This window comes from Schistocerca gregaria, chromosome 10 (assembly GCF_023897955.1).
Source record: "Schistocerca gregaria isolate iqSchGreg1 chromosome 10, iqSchGreg1.2, whole genome shotgun sequence".
Classification (NCBI taxonomy): domain Eukaryota; kingdom Metazoa; phylum Arthropoda; class Insecta; order Orthoptera; family Acrididae; genus Schistocerca; species Schistocerca gregaria.
The window spans coordinates 194,371,287-194,389,457 of record NC_064929.1 but is presented as its reverse complement, the minus strand read 5'-3'; the positions used below and the strand labels follow the sequence as shown (position 1 = coordinate 194,389,457).

Genomic DNA, 18,171 nt, shown 5'->3' with positions numbered 1-18,171 from the left:
CCTTGGCTTCGTGAAGTGTCTCGTGTTAATCTTGACACTACTCCAGTCTCGGTCTCTCGCCTCCAGTTTCACGACCTTCAAATGGAACTTCGCGATACTATCTTTGTTTACATGATGGCTCTCGGACTGACTGTGGGGTCGGGTGTGCCTTTTTTCATTGCCACAAGTGTCTTTCGATATCGGCTTCCGACACACTCCTCAGTATTTCCAGCCGAACTCTTCCCCTTGTATCAGGCCACGGAGTACATCCGGCGACACAGACTTTCCTATTGTGTCGTCTGCTCAGACTCAATCAGTGCCCCATGTGCGTTGTACACTGCCCATCCCGTAGTGCAGCGGGTGCAAGAAAACTGTCAACTGCTCACTCTTAGCGGAGCCAGTGTGATGTTTCTGTGGCTCCCTGGTCGTGTCTGTCTACCAGGGAACGAGGCTGCTGACGCAGCTTCCAATGTTGCCGTCCTCGTACCTCAGCCCACGAGATTCTATATTCCCTCCAATGATCTCTGCTTGCCGTCCGTCAGGAGAGGTGTCCCTTTGGTATTACCAATGGTCCTCCCTTCAAGGGAATAACCTTCGGCTTATTAAGTCTCTCCCAGCGCTTTGGACGACCTCCTCTCGGCCCTCCCGTCGGGGGGAGATTATCTTAACTCGGCTGTGTGTTGGGTACTGCCTTTATAGCTATTGACATTTGCTAAGTGACGCTACCGCACCACTTTGTACGCATTGCTCCCAAATTTTAACTGTCCGCCACTTATTGCTGGAATGCCCTTTTTTAATCCTTTACGTTCAGCTTGGGTTGGCCGTCTGATTTATCAGCTGTTTTAGCGAATGACGCGCGGGCTGTCCACCCCGTTAATCCGCTGAAGCGGAGACCATTTAATTTTTTAGTTTTGTACCTCCATTTCTGCATGGTTTTTTTAGCCCTTTTTCCACGTGCCTGTTTTTAGCTGTCTTCTATTCTGTCCATTGGGACAGTCTTTTAGCTCCTCCGTGTTCTTGTTCTATAGTTTTGACTTGGCCGCGTATGACCCAAGTTGTTTTTTGCGCCCTAGAGCAAAACAAAACAAAACAAAGAACTTTGACCGTTACACTAGTTATTAATGTACCAAAATTCCACATTTGCTTACATTAACCTGTGATATTGCAAAGTAAATGACTTAAATATTATATTAAATTTCAGCCTCCAGTTGCATAAGCAAAGAAACTGTGGTGTCACCGCCAGACGCCACACTTGCTAGGTGGTAGCCTTTAAATCGGCCGGGGTCCGGTAGTATACGTCGGACCCGCGTGTCGCCACGATCAGTGATTGCAGACCGAGCGCCGCCACACGGCAGGTCTTGTTTAGAGAGACTCCTTAGCGCTCGCCCCAGTTGAACAGGCGACTTTGCTAGCGATGGTTCACTGTCTACATACGCTCTCATTTGCAGAGATGACAGTTTAGCATAGCCTTCAGCTACGTCATTTGCTACGACCTAGCAAGGCGCCATATTCAGTTACTATGAATGTATTCTGAACAGATAATATAGTGAATTATGTACCGTCAAGAGCGCCGTTCATCATTAATGGATTAAAGTTAAGTATCAAACTAATTACGTCCGCTTTCTGAATTCTAATTCCTTGTCATGTTCCAGACCTCACGTCAGTATAGTTCTTCCCTCTTCACGTTAGCCTGCGTGAGCTAAGAAGCGTGCATTTCGGCCTCATCTCGTGTTGGCTCTTCTGCCAACACAACAGAAACTTTACCTAGGTTATAGCCTTCTTCAGAAATGTCACAATATAATATAAAATAAAATTAAAACTTGCCTGATATTGGCGTTGTCAGACTTTTTGCTAGTACTACAGTATACAATCATAAGACTGCGTCACTTCTACTAATGTTTTGCCGATAGGCCACACAAACGGACCAGACAGGTAGGCCGCGGGCGATGAGTCGTAACTGGGCAACGACGCTGCGAGCTCAGCTGGTGGTCGCGCGCATGCGCCTGCGGGGTAATATCGACTTACAACCAGTATTATAGCCCAAACCTAGGTAAAGTTTCTTTGCTTATGCAACTGCAGACTGAAATTTAATACACGGTGAAAAGTATTTAAACCGACAAACTCTGGGAGGTTGTAGGGGACATAAAAACAAATATGTTTCCCTAATGTCATTTCTTCCTATGAGGAATATTTAAACCGATGGAGGCCGTATTACGCGCTTCAATTGTTAGAGGCCGTATTACGCTCTTCAGTTGTAGGAAACTGCTGTCCACCGGTGTAGTAGTGCACTGTCTCTGTTTACTAATGGAATGATACACCTGAAGTGAGTACACTGATACGGTTGGTGCGTACTACGTAGCGCACCGCAACGGACCAGCTGCACAGCAGGTTTAGCAACAACAGTATCCTAATCGCCGTATCCCGCATCATACGACCTTTGCTGCTGTGTACCAACGTCTGCGTGAGACCGGGTCATTTCGCAGGTTACCTGGACAGCGACGCCATCGCACGGTAAGAACGCTGCAATTTGAGGAAGCTGTCTCGCAGCATGTAGAGCGGGATCCTTCAGTCAGCACTCGTGCAATTGCACTAACATGGGGACGAATCAGACGAATGTAAGAGCAGTCCTTCGAGAGCAATTGTTACGTCCATTTCACTTACAGCGTGTCCACAACCTGGAACCAGTTTATTATCCACCCAGAGCACAGTTTTGGTAGTGGTACCTGGAAGAGTGTGAAATGCATCCTACATTTCCATCCTCTGAGTTGTTCACCGATGAAGCAACGTTCGGGGGTGATGGAGCCTTCAACATGCACAATTCGCATGTTTGGAGTGAGGATAACCCATATGCCACAGTTACTAGCGCTCAAGTGCGGTTTTTCATTAATGTGTTGGGGACTCTTTAATTGGGCCGTATCTGCTACCTAGGCCATTAAATGGCAGGCACTATTAAAATTTCCTCGGCAGAGCGTTGTCAGAATTGCTGGAAGGCGTCTCGCTCCCTACAAGACAACACATGTGGTTCCAACATGACGGGGCGCCGGAACATTTCAGTCGTCGTGTGCGTCGACTCCTGGACCGACGGTTCGGCATTTTTGAAAATCTACTGTAATTGAAGTTGGGTTGTGTTAATGTGTTGTCTCTTGGTCATAAAAAAATAGAAAAGTGTTTGTAGGTTTAATTTGCCACCAGAGAAATCTTCCTCTACCGGTGTAAATACTCCTCATAGGAAAAAAATACATTGGGGAAAAATATTTGTTTTGATGTCCCATACAACCTTCCAGAGTTTGTCGGTTTAAATACTTTCCACCCTGTGTAATTACATTTTACAGTTGCTGACTCCGCTGCACCATGCTAAAAATACCGAACTATCAGTTTAATAAGTCACAGCTGCAAAATACTAACGCGAATTCTTTACAGACGAATGGAAAAACTAGTAGAAGCCGACCTCGGGGAAGATCAGTTTGGATTCAGTAGAAATGTTGGAACACGTGAGGCAATACTGACCCTACGACTTATCTTAGAAGCTAGATTAAGGAAGGGCAAACCTATGTTTCTAGCATTTGTAGACTTAGAGAAAGCTTTTGACAACGTTGACTAGAATACTCTCTTTCAAGTTCTAAAGGCGGCAGGGGTAAAATACAGAGAGCGAAAGGCTATTTACAATTTGTACAGAAACCAGATGGCAGTTACAAGAGTTGAGGGGCATGAAAGGGAAGCAGTGGTTGGGAAGAGAGTGAGACAGTGTTGTAGTCTCTCCCCAATGTTATTCAATCTGTATATTGAGCAAGCAGTTAAGGAAACAAAAGAAAAATTCGGAGTAGGTATTAAAATCCATGGAGAAGAAATAAAAACTTTGAGGTTTGCCGATGACATCGTAATTCTGTCAGAGACAGCAAAGGACTTGGAACAGCAGTTGGACGGAATGGACAGTGTCATGAAAGGAGGGTATAAGATGAACATCAACAAAAGCAAAACGAGGATAATGGAATGTAGTCGAATTAAGTCGGGTGATGCTGAGGGAATTAGATTAGGAAATGAGACACTTAAAGTAGTAAAGGCGTTTTGCTATTTGGGGGGCAAAATAACTAATGATGGTCGAAGTAGAGAGGATATAAAATGTAGACTGGCAATGGCAAGGAAAGCGTTTCTGAAGAAGATAAATTTGTTAACATCGAGTATAGATGCAAGTGTCAGGAAGTCGTTTCTGAAAGTATTTGTATGGAGTGTTGCCATGTTTGGAAGCGAAGCATGGACGATAAATAGTTTGGACAAGAAGAGAATAGAAGCTTTCGAAATGTGGTGCTACAGAAGAATGCTGAAGATTAGATGGGTGGATCACATAACTAATGAGGAAGTATTGAATAGGATTGGGGAGAAGAGAAGTTTGTGGCACAACTTGACCAGAAGAAGGGATCGGTTGGTAGGACATGTTATAGGGCATCAAGGGATCACCAATTTAGTATTGGAGGGTAAAAATCGTAGAGGGAGACCAAGAGATGAATACACTTAGCAGATTCAGAAGGATGTAGGTTGCAGTAGGTACTGGGAGATGAAGCTTGCACAGGATAGAGTAGCATGGAGAGCTGCATCAAACCAGTCTCAGGACTGAAGACCACAACAGCAACATGTTAGCTAGTGAAATGTACTCGCGACGTTTCGTTACTGTACATTTTTTGGTGTTGCGGTTTTCCGTGAATGTAATAAACGCGTGTTTTAAGACCCTGTGTATGCTGTGGCGGCGGTGAATCACTTGAGGTCGTGAGTCACCTCAGCTGAGGTAACCTCCGTGGCGCCTCAATGCGCCGCGGGTCTGCCTACGCGCAGGGGGCAGCCGGCCCGCGGACAGACTACCTCAACGGTGCGGACCTTGAGGAGAGCCCGCGGGCGACCTTCCTCCACTCCGCGATCCCCCACCAGGGGCGGCGCCGGCCGCGTGCTGGCTGCGGTGGAGGGGGGAGTCGCCGCACAGATAGCGGCCAGGGGGGACGACAATAGCCGCAGCCGCAGGCAAGGGCAGTGCGACCCGGGACGCCCACGGCGAGCCATCCGCGAGTGCGCCGGACTGGGGAAAACCGCGACAAAGAGCAGCCGCCGCGCTCTGTGACCTGTGTGCGCGTGTGTTGTGTACCATCTGGTCAGGAAGTGCGGTGAACAGGAGCAACAGCAGCGAAGAACCCAGCAAGCGACCACCTCTCCCAGACAGCGCGGTTCACCGTAAGGAATGGCATCGGCAGCGGCGGAGGTCAGTGCGCCTAAGCTGGGATTGACGCTCCTCGTTACTGCAGCTTCCGTGCCTTTGCGGACATCACCCCTCCACTCGTAGGCAGTACGCACTGACTAAAGCAGCTACGAAGGCAGGACTCACAAGGAGACAATTCGGCAATGGGATTTTCGCATTTTTTTTTTTTTTTTACTTATGATACGTGCAATCCAAAACTCAGATATTCACGAAGTATTTCGATGCATCCAGAACGAGATTTTCACTCGGCAGCGGAGTGTGCGCTGATATCAAACTTCCTGGCAGATTAAAACTGTGTGCCCGACCGAGAGTCGAACTCGGGACTGCCTTTCGCGGGCAAGTGCTCTACCAACAGAGCTACCCAAGCGCGACTCACGCCCCGTCCTCACATTTTTACTTCTGCCAGTACCTCGTCTCCTACCTTCCAAACTATACAGAAGCTCTCCTGCGAACTTGGCAGAACTAGCACTCCTGTAACAAAGGATATTGCGGAGACATGGCTTAGCCACAGCCTGGGGGATCTTTTCAGAATGAGCAACTTTAAACAATTTTCGACAAAACCGACTCTCACGAGGCTTACAGTAGGATATTCTGCAGAACTGATTGGAATTTTTCACCTCGGCTCAGATATGTCCTGTTACCTAGTAGGTCCAGGCTCCGCCTAGGGCCCTGATAACTTGTCCATGCATCATGGTATCGATGCGCATAAGGCGCGAATGGCGTCCTGTGGCACAGCCCTCTCGGCTGCATTCACCTGGTTTCAAAGTTCATCTGTGGCAGTTGGCATTGGGTCACAGCACCATACCCCGCACATTTTCGATTGGCGACAGGTCTGGTGGTCCAAGGCAAGGGGCTGACATCCTGTGCCGCCAAGAAGGCATTCGTTCGTACAGCAGCATGCGGAAGTGCGTTGTCTTGCTGAAAAATGGCGTCTGGGATGTTGTGCAGAAGGGGCGTGGCGACGGTCACAGGATGTCATTCACGTAGGTCACACTGGTCACAGTGCAATGGACGCACGCCAACTATGATCTGTGGTTGTACTCAACAGCACGCCACACCATGAGGACTCGACTTGGCACTAAGCAATTAGTGTGATACTCCCCCTGTCTGTGGCGATCCAAACAAATAGAAACTGGACTCGGCCCAAAACAGTGTCTGATGCCAATCCTGCGCCCAGTGACGTCCAGCATATTTCTGGCCTTTCGTCGTAGGTAGGTGGAGAAGTGGACGACTCGCACGTAACCCGTGCCATAATAAATGGCGACGGACTGTCACCCCTCACGGCGTATGATGTGTTAAACGATTCCACCGTTGCACAAGAGCCGTGGAGGACTCAGATCTGTCCTGGAGCGCCATGAGGTGACGATCTTCTCGGAGGGGGGATTGGGGGGGGGGGGGGGATAGGTCTGAGTGCTGCGAACTGACCCATCTCGTTCTACGGCCTTCCGTGAACCATTCTGCACACACCCGTTGCACTGCCGAAACACTTTGTCCCACACGAGCAGCAATTTCCCCGAAGGATGCATCACATTCTCTTATGCCAGTATTGGGCCCTCTTTCGAACTCACGGTATTGCTCACACATATGTCTATGAGGCATCTGAACATCTGGTCGAGTTTACAGCGACAGCGAGAGCCTCAGGCATATTTTTTGCGGTGTTGCTCGCGATAACGATGTTGACCTCGAAGCAGTGGGCCGACATGGTTCAAATGCTAATCATTCAACCAGAACATACCAATGTAAATGTCCTCCGAATATCAACGTCCTGTCTGTAGTTATTCAAGGTGTTCTGTGTTTTTTCTGGACATGTGTACAAAATTCATCAAATACATGCTAACTGGCAATATCTGCACATCATCTTGTTTTAAATTACTCAACGCGCATGTATCAGAGTCCGATATACGTCGCAATGTCGTTTTCCTCCCCTCTGTCTCTCACCTCCACACACCCATCTTGTTCCTCCGCCTCCCCTTCCCCTTCCCCTCTCCCCCTCCTCCTCCCTCCCCCTCCTCCTCCCCCCCTTCCTTGACTGCAAGAGGATGCAAGCACTTCATGGCATTCGCTTCAGAAATGTTAGAGAGATACGTCGGGCAACAGACACTCCACTATAACTATCAACACAACAGTCGCTGCTAAATGTATCATGCGACTTCCACATAGTTGGCAACGAATTATACACAATGCTGATGACTACTTTGACGGACAGTAAAACTTTGAAACATGTATCTACACCGAAGAGCCAAAGAAACTGGTACTCCTGCCTAATATCGTGTAGGGTCCCCGCGAGCACGCAGAAGTGCCACATAACAACGTGGCATAGACTCGACTATTGCCTAAAGTAGTGGTGGAGGGAATTGACACCATGAGTCCGGCAGGGCTGTACATAAATCTGTAAGAGAACGAGAGGGTGGAGATCTCTTCTGAAGAGCACGTTACGAGGCATCCCAGATGTGCTCAATAATGTTCATGTCTGGGGATTCTGGTGGCCAGTGGAGGTGATTGAGCTCAGAAGAGTGTTTCTGGAGCCACTCTGTAGCAATTCTGGTCGTGTGAGGTGTCGCATTGTTGTGCTGGAATTACCCAGGTGATTCGGAATGCATAATGGACATGAATGGGTGCAGGTGATCAGACAGGATGCTTAAGTACATGCCACCTGTTAGAGACGTACCTAGGCGTATAAGGGGTACTGTATCACTCCAACTGCACTCGTCCCACACCATCACATAGCCTCCACCAGCTTGAACAGTCCCCTGCCGACATGAAGGGTCCATGGATTCATGCGGTTATCTCCATACCCGTACACGTCCATCCGATCGATACAGTTTGAAACGAGACTCGTGCGACCAGGCAACATGTATCCAGTCATCAACAGTCCAGTGTCTGTGTTGACGGGCCCAGGCGAGGGGTAAAGGTTTGTATCGTGCAATCACCAAGGGTACACGACTGGACCTTCGGGTCCGAAAGCTCATACCGATGATGTTTCGTTCAATAGTTTGGACACTGACAGTTTTTGATGGCCAGCATTGAAATCTGCAGCAATTTGCGGAGGGGTTTCACTCGTATCACGTTAACCGATTCTCTTCAGTCATCGTTGCTCCCGTTTTTGCAGGATCTTTTTCCGGCCGCAACGATGTCGGAGGTTTGATGTTTCACCGAATTTCTGATATTCTCGGTACACTCGTGAAATGGTCGTACGGGGAAATCCTCACTTCATCGCTACGAGTTGCTGTGTCGCATCGCTCTTGCGCCGGCTATAACAGCAGATTCAAAATCACTTATATAATGATAACCTGGCATTGTAGCAGCACTAGGCGATCTCACAAGTGCGACAGACACTTGTTGGCTTACATAGTCGTTGCCAACCGCTGCGCCATTTTCTGCCTGTATATATATTATGAATACGCATGCGTATAGCAGTTTCTTTGACGCTTCAGTGTATTTCGTATGAGTTGTACATAAGTAGCCTCCAATATTAACCCCCTGCTTACCAGAAAATCTGTATAGCATTGCCTCCCACTCGGCCCTCTTACGCCGTGTTGCCTAAATTGACACTACTTTGGGTTCTTATGATGTGGTCTGCTTTTGGGGTATAAACATTTTTAAAATTTTATTTATTTAAAGTTTACGTTTTAAAAAACGCAGTGTTTATACTCTTATTCGTGGCTTTTATTCTTACTGCAAAATTGCGCAGGGTCTACAGACAATAGCAGAATGTTCTGTGCATACTGATTTGGTGCACTTATAACTTGTAACCTGACTTTTTCTGCTTTCTTCCCTACACAATATGCGCATCTCCCTATCTTAGCTGGTGCTTTCACTGCCCTTCCTGGATCCGGCGCTACTAACGAATTTATTAATTTCTTTACCCCTGTTACTTGCTTTCCCAAATTGATGATGAAAGTTCGGTGCTCCGGTTTTTTATTGGTAGCCAGCCAGCATTATTCAAATTATGTATGCATTTATTACACTTAGATCGATCATGCTGAAGAAAATGACCAGTGACCAGTGGCCAGTGCCTTGTTTTTTTCTTCACACTGTAACATCATGTCTCCAGGCCCATGGTGTCAATGCAGCCCTTTGTGGCATTAGATGCCATTATAACTTCAGACTTGTTTACTTGTGATTTTGACATCGTTGGTTGGTCATGGAGAGAACTAAGGAGTGTAACAACTTTGTTTCTCAGGGAACATCAGAGGCTATCATCGCAGCTAGTTGAAACCAGTAATGTAGAGTATACTTCACGTCCTATAGGTGTGATAAAATTGGCTGGCATTTAACCTTTGTTTTTCCGGATTGTCCGACTACTGCCAGATTTTTTTGACAACAAATAATGAGGTAAATCGAGAGACGTAAAAAAAATCACAGGTGATATTACGCTAAGACTTGTCAAGTTCAATCTCCAGGGTTTTATTAGAACGACTCTAGTTTCTTTCTCCTTCCCCAAATACATTTTCATCTTCCAGCAGTAGCCTGTCGCACTGTCACGAATTCCCCAGTGCTTTATTCCGTGTTTACCAGATTTTGATGGGATGCGTTGGAAAGCGAACTCGAAATGTGACCTTCTGTTTGAAATCAAACTCAAGTTTTCTTCGAACCTTCCAGCAACTGTATCATCTGAACTGGGAGGTCGGTAAAAGGATCCAGTTATTATTTTATTCCGGTTGCCAACAATGACCTCTGCTCATGAGCAACAAACACGCCACCGCCAACCGTGTTTAGCCTATCTTTCCGGAACACCGTTCATCCACGGTCATGCACCATAGTGCAATGTAGGCATCCCCAAGCACAGTTTCCCACATCTCAAAAATTTCTGTGATTGATTCCAATTTGTCACTCTATCTGTATTCACGTCGCGCTGCTGTAATGTCAAAGCGCAACATCCTCGAATAGCGTGGAAGCGGCTGTGAGACATAATCTCATTCAACAATAGTCGGCCATTCACAACCCTCCAAAAGTAGTTCATACTTCCTCACCTGTAAACTATATTCAGGATCAGGACACCAAGAAACTTCCCTTTCATGTATATCTATTCCCATACAGTCCTCGTAAACGATTCTAACTTCCTTCTTGGACCACATACACACTTCGTCGATGAGAGTACATGAAAGAGTAACACAAGATTCTTCATTATCACAACTCGCATTCGATTAACTTGTAGATCCCTGATCTACTTTCAATACATCCATTTTTGCTCCGCGTACCAGAAATTCCAACTTAAGGAGCTGTAGTCCATATTTCATTCCCATTAGGAGAAAACAATAAGTTACACTCAACAGAACTTGCGCTAAATTGTTCTTATCCGTCTGCGGAAAGGGATTCTTTATGATCATCATCTTCGTGTAGTTCTGAGTTTTCAGTGACATCTACCCCTTTATAGTCATTACTGGAAGATTCACTAGGTGCATTTCCCCAGTCAGGAGACCGCTCGAACAATTTCCTTATCTCCTCATCCGACAGTTCTCTTCTCCGTAACATTTTCAATGTGTAGCACAGACAATTGTCACGAAATAATGCACCAAAATGAACATGCGCTTATCGCAAGGAGGACTGTTGAACACTGCAAGAATAACAGCGCGAGTCAAATACGGCAAATGCCGTAACAGGCATTTGGTTGTTGAAAAGTTGCTTCTAACGGCATGGCCCTGCGAGGCCTGTATGTGAGGAAACGTGCACCAGCAGTTTAACTTAAAGCCATAGGTAAATTTTTATATTTTTTCAAAGTCATAAAATTTCATTAAAATAGTTTATGGGTAACTAACAGAGAAGATATCACGGACGGTCCACTGACGCCCGATAGTAGATAAAGGGTTAAAGTTTCGACTTTATTATTTCAGCAGAGACAACCAATCGACTGAGTGAATAAAAATAACTGGAGGAGAGACGATGGTAGATTAGAAAGTGCCCTATATTATCCGATGTACGTGGAAGTTGAGAGAGGTGCCCCGATCACTTCAATAACCTACTAAAAGTGTCTGAAGACCGGTTTGGTTTCATAATGGAACGCGTTCCTGCACTGATTTCCGAATCAGCTACTAAGATCAGACAGGCAGTGGCTGCAACACGAAAACGTAAAGTGACATCACGCTGTTTACACTCAGCAAACTTGCTACAAGGGTCTGGAACTTTCCTATCGTGTAGCAAAAAGGAAAGTAAGTAAACTAATGCCCGATAAAAAGGCACTCAAAAACCACTTACACAATTCATATGAACTCCCACAGGAATTGACTGAGAGTCTCAACGACACTTCCCCCGATTCCTGACCGAAACCTGTGACGAAACGCGCGGCTCTTCCTTGGTCTTCTCGATTACCTGATATTCGGTACTGATCCCAGACTGGAGTTTTAGTACTCGTCGAATGAGGGCTTTTTTATGTACGGTTTTGTTAGGGACTACACTTGACGAATCTGTGTGGCAACTGCCGCACCTACGATTACCTTTATGTGGTCGCTCCACTTCATATCGCTCCTCACGCCTACGTCTTGATATCTTATGCTTCCAGTGTGTGACTATACAGTAATGCGACAATCCGCATATTCATGCTCAGCATGGTACATTTGATTGTATTGAGGGTCAACTACCAAGTATGAACTGCCTGCAGATTTTCCTGCAGTTCGCTACAATTTTCTAGCGGTTAGACATCTCTGTACATAGTTTCAGCATCAACGAAACTCTTTATGGAACTTCTGACGTTATCAAAAAAAAATTTCAAATGTGTGTGAAATCTTACAGGACTGAACTGCTAAGGTTATCAGTCCCTAAGCTTACACACTACTTAACCTAAATTATCCTAAGGACAAACACACACACACACACACACACACACACACACACACACACACACACACACACACACACACACACACACACACCCATGCCCGAGGGAGGACTCGAACCTCCGCCGGTATCAGCCGCAGAGTCCATGACAGCAGCGTCACAGACCGCTAAGCTAATCCCGCGCGGCTCCGACGTTATCCACAAAGTAATTTATACTCAGTGTGTTGCAGGGGGAATTGCCAGTATTGAGGGGTACAACAGGGACGATCGTTCGAAGCAAAAACGTCCAGTAAATATGCACTCTAAAATGCATACGTTAAGGGCCGTGACTTCTTCTCCATCTAAGATACTGCAAAACAAATGTGTTTCAGTGCACGCTCTTTGCTGTCCGTATTTTGAGAGACGGTAGTGTTGGGGTTGGCAGGAGAGCCAACACCGTGTTACTAGAGGAGGCCGAAAGGCACGCGATTTAGCTCACGTAGACTGGCGTGAGGTCTGGAAGAGGACAAGGAAATTAGAATGTAGAAACAACGGACGCAGCTGGTGGAATACTTAACTTTAATCCATTAATGATGAACGTCGGTCTTGACGGTACATGATTCACAGTAGCAATAGTAACTGATAATGGCACCTTGATATCTATGCTAAACTATCTTCTCGGCAATTGAGAACGTAAGTAGGCAGTGAACCATCGCTAGCAAAGTCGGCTGTACAACTGGGGCGAGTGCTCTAGACCTGCCGTGTGGCGGCGCTCGGTCTGCAATCACTGATAGTGGCGACGCGCGGGTCCGACGTATACTACCGGACCGCGCCGACTTAAAGGCTCTGACACCACAGGTACCACAGGTCAAAACAAGGAGAAAAGTTGCGTTATACGTTGGCTTCACAGTGCATACCTGAAGAGCTATGGAGACTTTATCATTAGATGAGATGTATTTCTCAGGATCGAGCTGTACAAGGGCTTATAGCTCTTTAAGGTATGCACGTTACAGCCCCTATTTATTAAAGGGTTTTTCCCCTTCTTCTTCTTCTTCTTCTTCCTCTTCCTTCTTCTTCTAATAATTGTTCCTGTCATAATACTGAATATCGAATATCTCTCCTAAAACACCTTGCATATTTTGAGTGGTGGGCTCCACGTGGTTCCCAAGTCGTGCAGCGACCGTAAACCATAAAATTACCAAATATGCAGCAAACAGTCGCAAAATCACGTTTTGTTTATTCACTTTTGCAAATCGATTTCAACTGATTAACAGCCATCATCGGTGCTTTCAACCAATATGTGCCCTGAGTAGTAATACTGTCTTAAACAGAGGTTGATGGCTGTTGATCAGTTGAAATCGATTTGCAAAAGTGACTAAATAAAACATGATTTTGCGACTGGTTGTTGCATATTTGGTAATTTTACCTTGCATATTGTGAAAAGCCCTACTATGACCCATTTCTATGGCGTGCGCTCGAAGTTACTTTTACCTTACAAGAACTCTGTTAAGAACGATGACATGCTGTGCGTGTTCGGTTTGTTAGTAGCACTGCACTTAGGTGACAAAAGTCGTGGCATCCCTCCTAATATCGTGTCGGGCCGCGTACTGCAATAACTCGACTTGGCACCAACTCAACAAGTCGTTCGAACTTTCCTGCAGAAATAGAGCCGTTCTGCCTCTATAGCCGTTCACAATTGTGAAAGTGTTGCCGGTGCAGGATTTTGTGCACGAACCGACCTCTCGCTTACATCCCATAAATGGTCGACGGAATTCATGTCAGGCGATGTGGGTGGCCAGACCATTCGCTCGAACTGTCCAGAGTGTTCTCCAAAGTAAGCAGCAACAATTGTGGCCCGGAGGTATGACCTCGTTGTTTGGGAACATGAAGTCCATGAACGGCCGCAAATGGTCTACAAGTACTCAAACGGAACCGTTTCCAGTCAGTGATCGGTTCAGTTGGACGAGATGACCCAGTCAGTTCCACGTACACAAACTCCACACCACTATGGAGCCACGACCAGCTTGCGCTGTACCTTGTTGACAACTGGGTTCATGGTTTCGTGGGGTCTGTGCTACACTCAAAACCCTACCATCAGCTCTTACCAACTGAAATCGCGACTCATTCATCTGACCAGACAACGGTTTTCCAGTCGTCAGGGGTGCAACAGATGTGGTCTCGAGCCCAGGAGAGGCGGTGCAGGTCGATGTCGTGCTGTCAGCAGACACACTCGAGTGGGTCATCTGCTGCCATAGCCCACTCACGCCAAATTTGTCCGACTAGTCCTACCGGATACGTTCGTCGCATGTCCCCCATTGATTTATGCGGTTGTTCTACGGAGTGTTGCTTGTCTGTTATAACCGACAACTCCACGCAAACGCTGCTGCTCGCGGTCGTTAAGGGATGGTTTACTATCTTTGGTCCGAAAAAAGCATGTCCTTTGAGAATTTTTTTCTTGGAATGGGCTATAGATATGTGTCAAATGTGGGCAAAATGTTTATTGAATAATCACTATGTCGACGATGTGGCCTATTCTACATCATATTTTAGATTTGTGTGACGATTCTATACTGATTATATTTATATGTTTTGACGATGCCATTATAGCCGTATCACTTTAGGACATGGTGTAAAAAAGATCAGAGGATGGTCATTACAGACTGAAACCGGTCATCGTCTAAAGAATTCATATTGTGTTCAGACACTGGAGTAAAAAGGCATTTATTGATATTTCCTCTACAAACTGGAATTTTTTCAACCGGAAATGTCGAAGAGCAAAGGTGGAAGTGCCGTCGGAACGAAACAAAATTTCGATGTATGTCATAGGTCAGACGGCTAGTCTGAAATCAAAATTGAGTTGACCTTAGCGAAGTACATTAGACTCTTTAGGAATTGTACCGCGCTGAAGTTATTTGGACCATAGGAAACAAAATGGCGGCTATTTGAACGTAATAGGGCTTTTTCATAAATTTTTCGACTTCCGTCGACCAAGTAAAAATACTTACAGTTGATGGATCGGAGTAACACAATTTAGTTAGCTTCGTGGGAAACAAAAAACCATGCCAGTCGGTTCAGTAGATATGAAGTCACGATACCGCGCGATAAAAAAGTCATTTCGAGAAAAACGCGTTTCTAGTTTTGACTATATATAAATGCAATATTATGCAACTTACGTTCAATCTGCTATTCCGGGTCCATAAACTAGTCCTTCCTCTTCTTCATAGAGGGCGTTCTGTCCGATCTGGACCATCCTGCGCTGCTCCAGAGCTGGTGAGAAGCGGTTTTCGGCCGCTCGAATCCGGTGGTCGTCCGAATGCTTGGCGAACTGCGTCGAATAGAGTCCCAGGGTGACGTCCATCGTAGTGATGGTCTTCAGAATTGCTGAACACCCTTCGCTGGAGCTGCTCACTGCCAGGAAAGTCGCAATCTCCACTGTCTTCGCACCAGAATGCAAATGCTTGGGGGCTAACTTCCAAACACACGCGTTCAAACTTTCATTTGAATTCTGTGTGTTTCCTCCCAAGCACAGGTACAGTAACTCGTCCTCCGAAACGGACTCGTAGATCGGATGAATCACTTTTTGAACTTGTTTGAAGAGCGGCTGGTCGTGTTGATACTCGTCCAGACGTCCGGTAGCCTCTGCAATGGGCCACTTGCACCAACTAGTTTCCTCAGCCGGGCCATTTTGGTGTTGTGGGTGGTCATCCGTAAGGCACTTGTGGACGTACGTTGCCCAATGCCCAAATTGCCTTCTTCATCTGTTCAACCGAATTGGAATGGCGTCAGATTGCCAAGCCGTAGTACGTCGTAAGCTCCTTGATGACTTTATCAATTTTAGTCGTGGGCAAGCACATAGAATAATTTTCCACGTTACAAAGTCGAAATTCTCGAAAAAAACTTGTGCGTGAAAAAGGCCGATACCAGGAAGGTGCATTTTTTGTTCAACCTCGAATAACAAACCGTATTCGGAAAAACCGGCGTGGATTCTAAGCACTTTTATAGCTCCAAAAATGTAATTTAAGGAAATCGATTTTTTGAACCAAAAGATAGTAAACCTCCCTTAAGTGAAGACCGTCGGCCACTGCGTTGTCCGTGGAGAGAGGTAACCACTAAAATTTGTACTGTCGGCACACTCTTGACAGTGTGGGCCTCGGAATATTGAATTCCCTAACGATTCCCGAAATGGAATGTCCAATGCATCTAGCTCCAAAAGCCATCCCGCGTACAAAGTCTGTTAATTCCCGTCGTTCGGAAATCTTTTCACCTGAGTACAAATGGCTGCTTCGCCAATGCTGCTTCCGCCGTCTGTGTGTGTCCATATCGGTATGCCGTGACATTTGTCACCTCAGTGTACGAACGAACCACACAGGTCGTCTCCTGATAGTCCGTCAGCCTTGTTTGGGCATACAGATGAACCCGCCCACAGCTAAGTACAGACTCCTCCGCACTTTACCTTTGATTTTGGCTGACGATTCCCGGATGGTCGAACTGATTCTCGATTTCCTCCGGGAAAGTGGTTTTTATTCTCAGATCTAAGGTTTTTAGTCCCACTCTGGTGTTGGGGTATCTTCCACTGTAAGCTGTGTTTGGAGATTCCCGACTCCCCTCCCTGGCCGCGATCCCCTTTTCTTCCCCCTTTTACTCTGTTTGTATCACTTTTTAGGATTGGTTATTTAATATTTTTTGTGGGATCTGAAATTTAAAAAACCTATGTCACACCGGCCTGATTTAGCTTCAGTGATCAGGATAATAAAAAACGTGCGTATATTAAGGGAATTTTCATTCACAAAGCAGGCTTATCACATTCACACAGTTCAATACTGTTCTATCCTGATTAAATTGAGCTTAACTTAAATTCCATAAGGCAGTGAAGCAATTTCGAAGTCTCGGTGGGACGTTAATTGTCATTTTTTCTCCTGAAAACATTTGTAATAATCATTAACTTTCTGTGACCACATGGGGAAGACCGGAGATCTGCTTGTAAGATCGTGTTAGCGTATTTATTGAAAGTAATAAGCTGGATATCGTGAGCATACAATGCGGCAGGTTGGTCCAGTGTAAATCAGACGTTCCCCACTGATCCCGTGCAACACAGCGTAGTAAGAAGACACTGTCAATAATAATCAGTTAAATAATACGCGAACACACTTACTTCAGTTTAGTTCATGTATTAAATTCCTTCTCATACAGAATCTCATCAAGATGGCGAGTATCTCAACAATACATACATAAATATCTTCGTTCTTTCACGGCTGATCAGCAAGATCTGGATCATTCTTTTCATAAGAGAAAACATAGATAGCAGGGAAGCTATCCAATGGAAGAAATGCACACTCCAAGGAATAATAGGGCTTGAAACTACTTTGCATTGATAATAATCGTATATTAAAATTTACGAATCTGTAAGATAAGAAGAGAGATTTCGAGATATGTACTGAGTGACATAATTTATAAAATTTCTGAAAATATCACCGAAAGACCGCTGCAAGAGACATTACAGTTAGTCTCCTTTTTCCATATGCACGCTTTTAAGTTGCAGCTGGTGTTGCCTCTGCTGCTTCAGAGGTGGGGTATTGCCTGCGTCTAGCATAGACTTGGGATCGGGGTCGCTCTTTTGCTGACTTTGTTTTTTACCATTGACGACACGACTGCAGTTTTACGTTTTTTTTAGCCTTTTCCCTTTTATCGTTCTGACTTCTCTGAGATGTCCCACTATATGAATGGACCACATTTGAAACAAGGGACTGATTACCTTGCTGTTTGGTCCCTTTAGCCCCAACCAACGCACCCTCGCTCAGCTTTGTGGGCCGGCGCGGCACCTTCCCGAGGTCGGCGGCTATCGCATCGCTCCAGCCTCTTCCGCCAGCTACCCACGCCCCACGGCAGATTACAATGCAATGCGCTGCCGTGGGGTGCGCGGAATGCCTTGCCTCCGCGCTGACGCTTCAGCGGCTACACTGAGCGAGCCAACTCTCCAGCGCTTCACTACACAGGCACGGCTCCTTTCTCCGCCCGGTCCACCGTCCTGGAATTAACTTTTTATTTATTTATTTATTTATTTGTTCCGTGGAACCAAATTAAGGAGAAGTCTCCATGGTCATGGAACGAGTCAATACATGAAATTATAACACTATAGTAGAAACAGATAAAATGAAATACAAGAAACGTATTCAGGCGACAGTTCGTAAATTTTAATA

The 18,171-nt window shown here is 45.9% G+C and overlaps 1 protein-coding gene across 2 annotated transcripts in view; it reads left to right on the top strand.

The window, feature by feature from the left end:
- The window catches only part of LOC126293408 (calcium-binding mitochondrial carrier protein Aralar1), a 693,372-nt gene that overhangs the window by 99,297 nt on the left and 575,904 nt on the right, over positions 1-18,171 (top strand). The window contains exon 1 of one of the 2 annotated variants that reach the window (XM_049986628.1): positions 4,937-5,224. The exons of the other annotated variant lie outside the window; for it this stretch is intronic. Within the exon in view, the coding sequence (XP_049842585.1) occupies positions 5,204-5,224 (21 nt within the window). The 5' untranslated portion in view covers positions 4,937-5,203. Of the gene's footprint in view, positions 1-4,936; positions 5,225-18,171 lie in introns of those variants that run through there. 2 annotated transcript variants of the gene reach the window in all.